The following is a 1,167-nucleotide window of genomic DNA, read 5'->3' as shown; positions in this document are numbered from 1 at the left end:
ACCCTACACGTGTGGGGAATGTGGGAAGAGCTTCAGGGAGAACTTCATCCTGATCCGACACCAGCGCATCCACACTGGAGAACAGCCCTACATGTGGCAGAAATGTGGGAAGAGCTTCAACTGCAGGTCCAACCTCATCACCCACCAGCACATCCACAGTGGGGAACAGCCCTACAAATGCTTGGAATGTGGGAAGAGCTTCAAGCAGAACTCTCACCTGATCCGCCACCATTGCATCCACACCGGGGAACGGCCCTACAAGTGCTTGGAATGTGGGAAGAGGTTTCCGACCAGCTCACATCTCCTCAGCCATGAGCAGACACACACGGATGAGAGGCCCTTCTGCTGCAGTGACTGTGGGAAGGGCTTCAACCGGAACTCCACCCTCATCAGGCACCGGCGCATCCACACCGGGGAGAGGCCCTACAAGTGTGGGGAGTGTGGGAAGAGCTTCACCCGGAGCAGTAACTTGACCAGACACCAACGGACCCACCGGTAAGGGTGCCCCAACTGCAGGAAGAGCTTTGACCGCTGCTTCCACCCCGAATGAACCCCCTGATTTGGAGGCAACCCTGGAGTCCAGTGACTGTCAGTCCATCCCTTTTGACCACAAAGGGCCAGTCCCCTTTCCCAGGGGCAGCTTCTTCCAACAGAACCCTTCCTGGGGGGTGTGTGGAGATTCCTGCCTTGGCTGGGGACCCCCCAAGGTCACTGCTGGAGGTTGAGAGCAGAGATCTCCCCCCGAGTGTTGGTCTGGGGGAGTTCCATCCCTCTCTAATTAAGAATTATTGCTTTTGTGCCAGCTTGAGTAGAATTGCTTCAACAATTGCTTTAGTGTAGAGCACTGTCTTATCTTATCCTGTACTCCTGGTAGTTTTAGTGTTTATACTGTGCAGTAAATAATTCTGATGAAGATCTTTTGTCTGGTTATTTGTAACCTATAACAATTAATTTCTATCAATAGATCTGATTTGCCATCATTAAAAGCTGGGGGACAAAAGTGGTTCAGTCACACCTCTGTAATTCCTCTAAACTGAAAGTGTTGGCATAATGCAAGGCTGAGATTGGATCCAGCAGCCCCCAGCACCCCACAGGAAGTTGGGAGCTCAGGGGGCCACCTCCCTTTTCCCAACCCCCCTGTGCCCAAAGACTCCCATGGGACCGTCA

At 52.9% G+C, this 1,167-nt stretch overlaps 1 protein-coding gene across 1 annotated transcript; it reads left to right on the top strand.

Moving 5' to 3' along the window:
• Positions 1-91: 91 nt before the first annotated feature.
• LOC113942661 (zinc finger protein 239-like) lies at positions 92-495 on the top strand (the record flags this gene model as incomplete). The annotated part of the gene is made up of 1 exon (XM_027633750.1): positions 92-495. A coding segment is annotated over exon 1 (404 nt), but the record flags the coding sequence as incomplete, so codon positions are not given.
• Between the last annotated feature and the right edge of the window lie 672 nt (positions 496-1,167).

Source organism: Corapipo altera, unplaced genomic scaffold, assembly GCF_003945725.1.
Source record: "Corapipo altera isolate COAL_440 unplaced genomic scaffold, ASM394572v1 54662, whole genome shotgun sequence".
In the NCBI taxonomy this organism is placed as follows: Eukaryota; Metazoa; Chordata; class Aves; order Passeriformes; family Pipridae; genus Corapipo; species Corapipo altera.
This window is presented reverse-complemented; position numbering and strand designations above follow the sequence as displayed.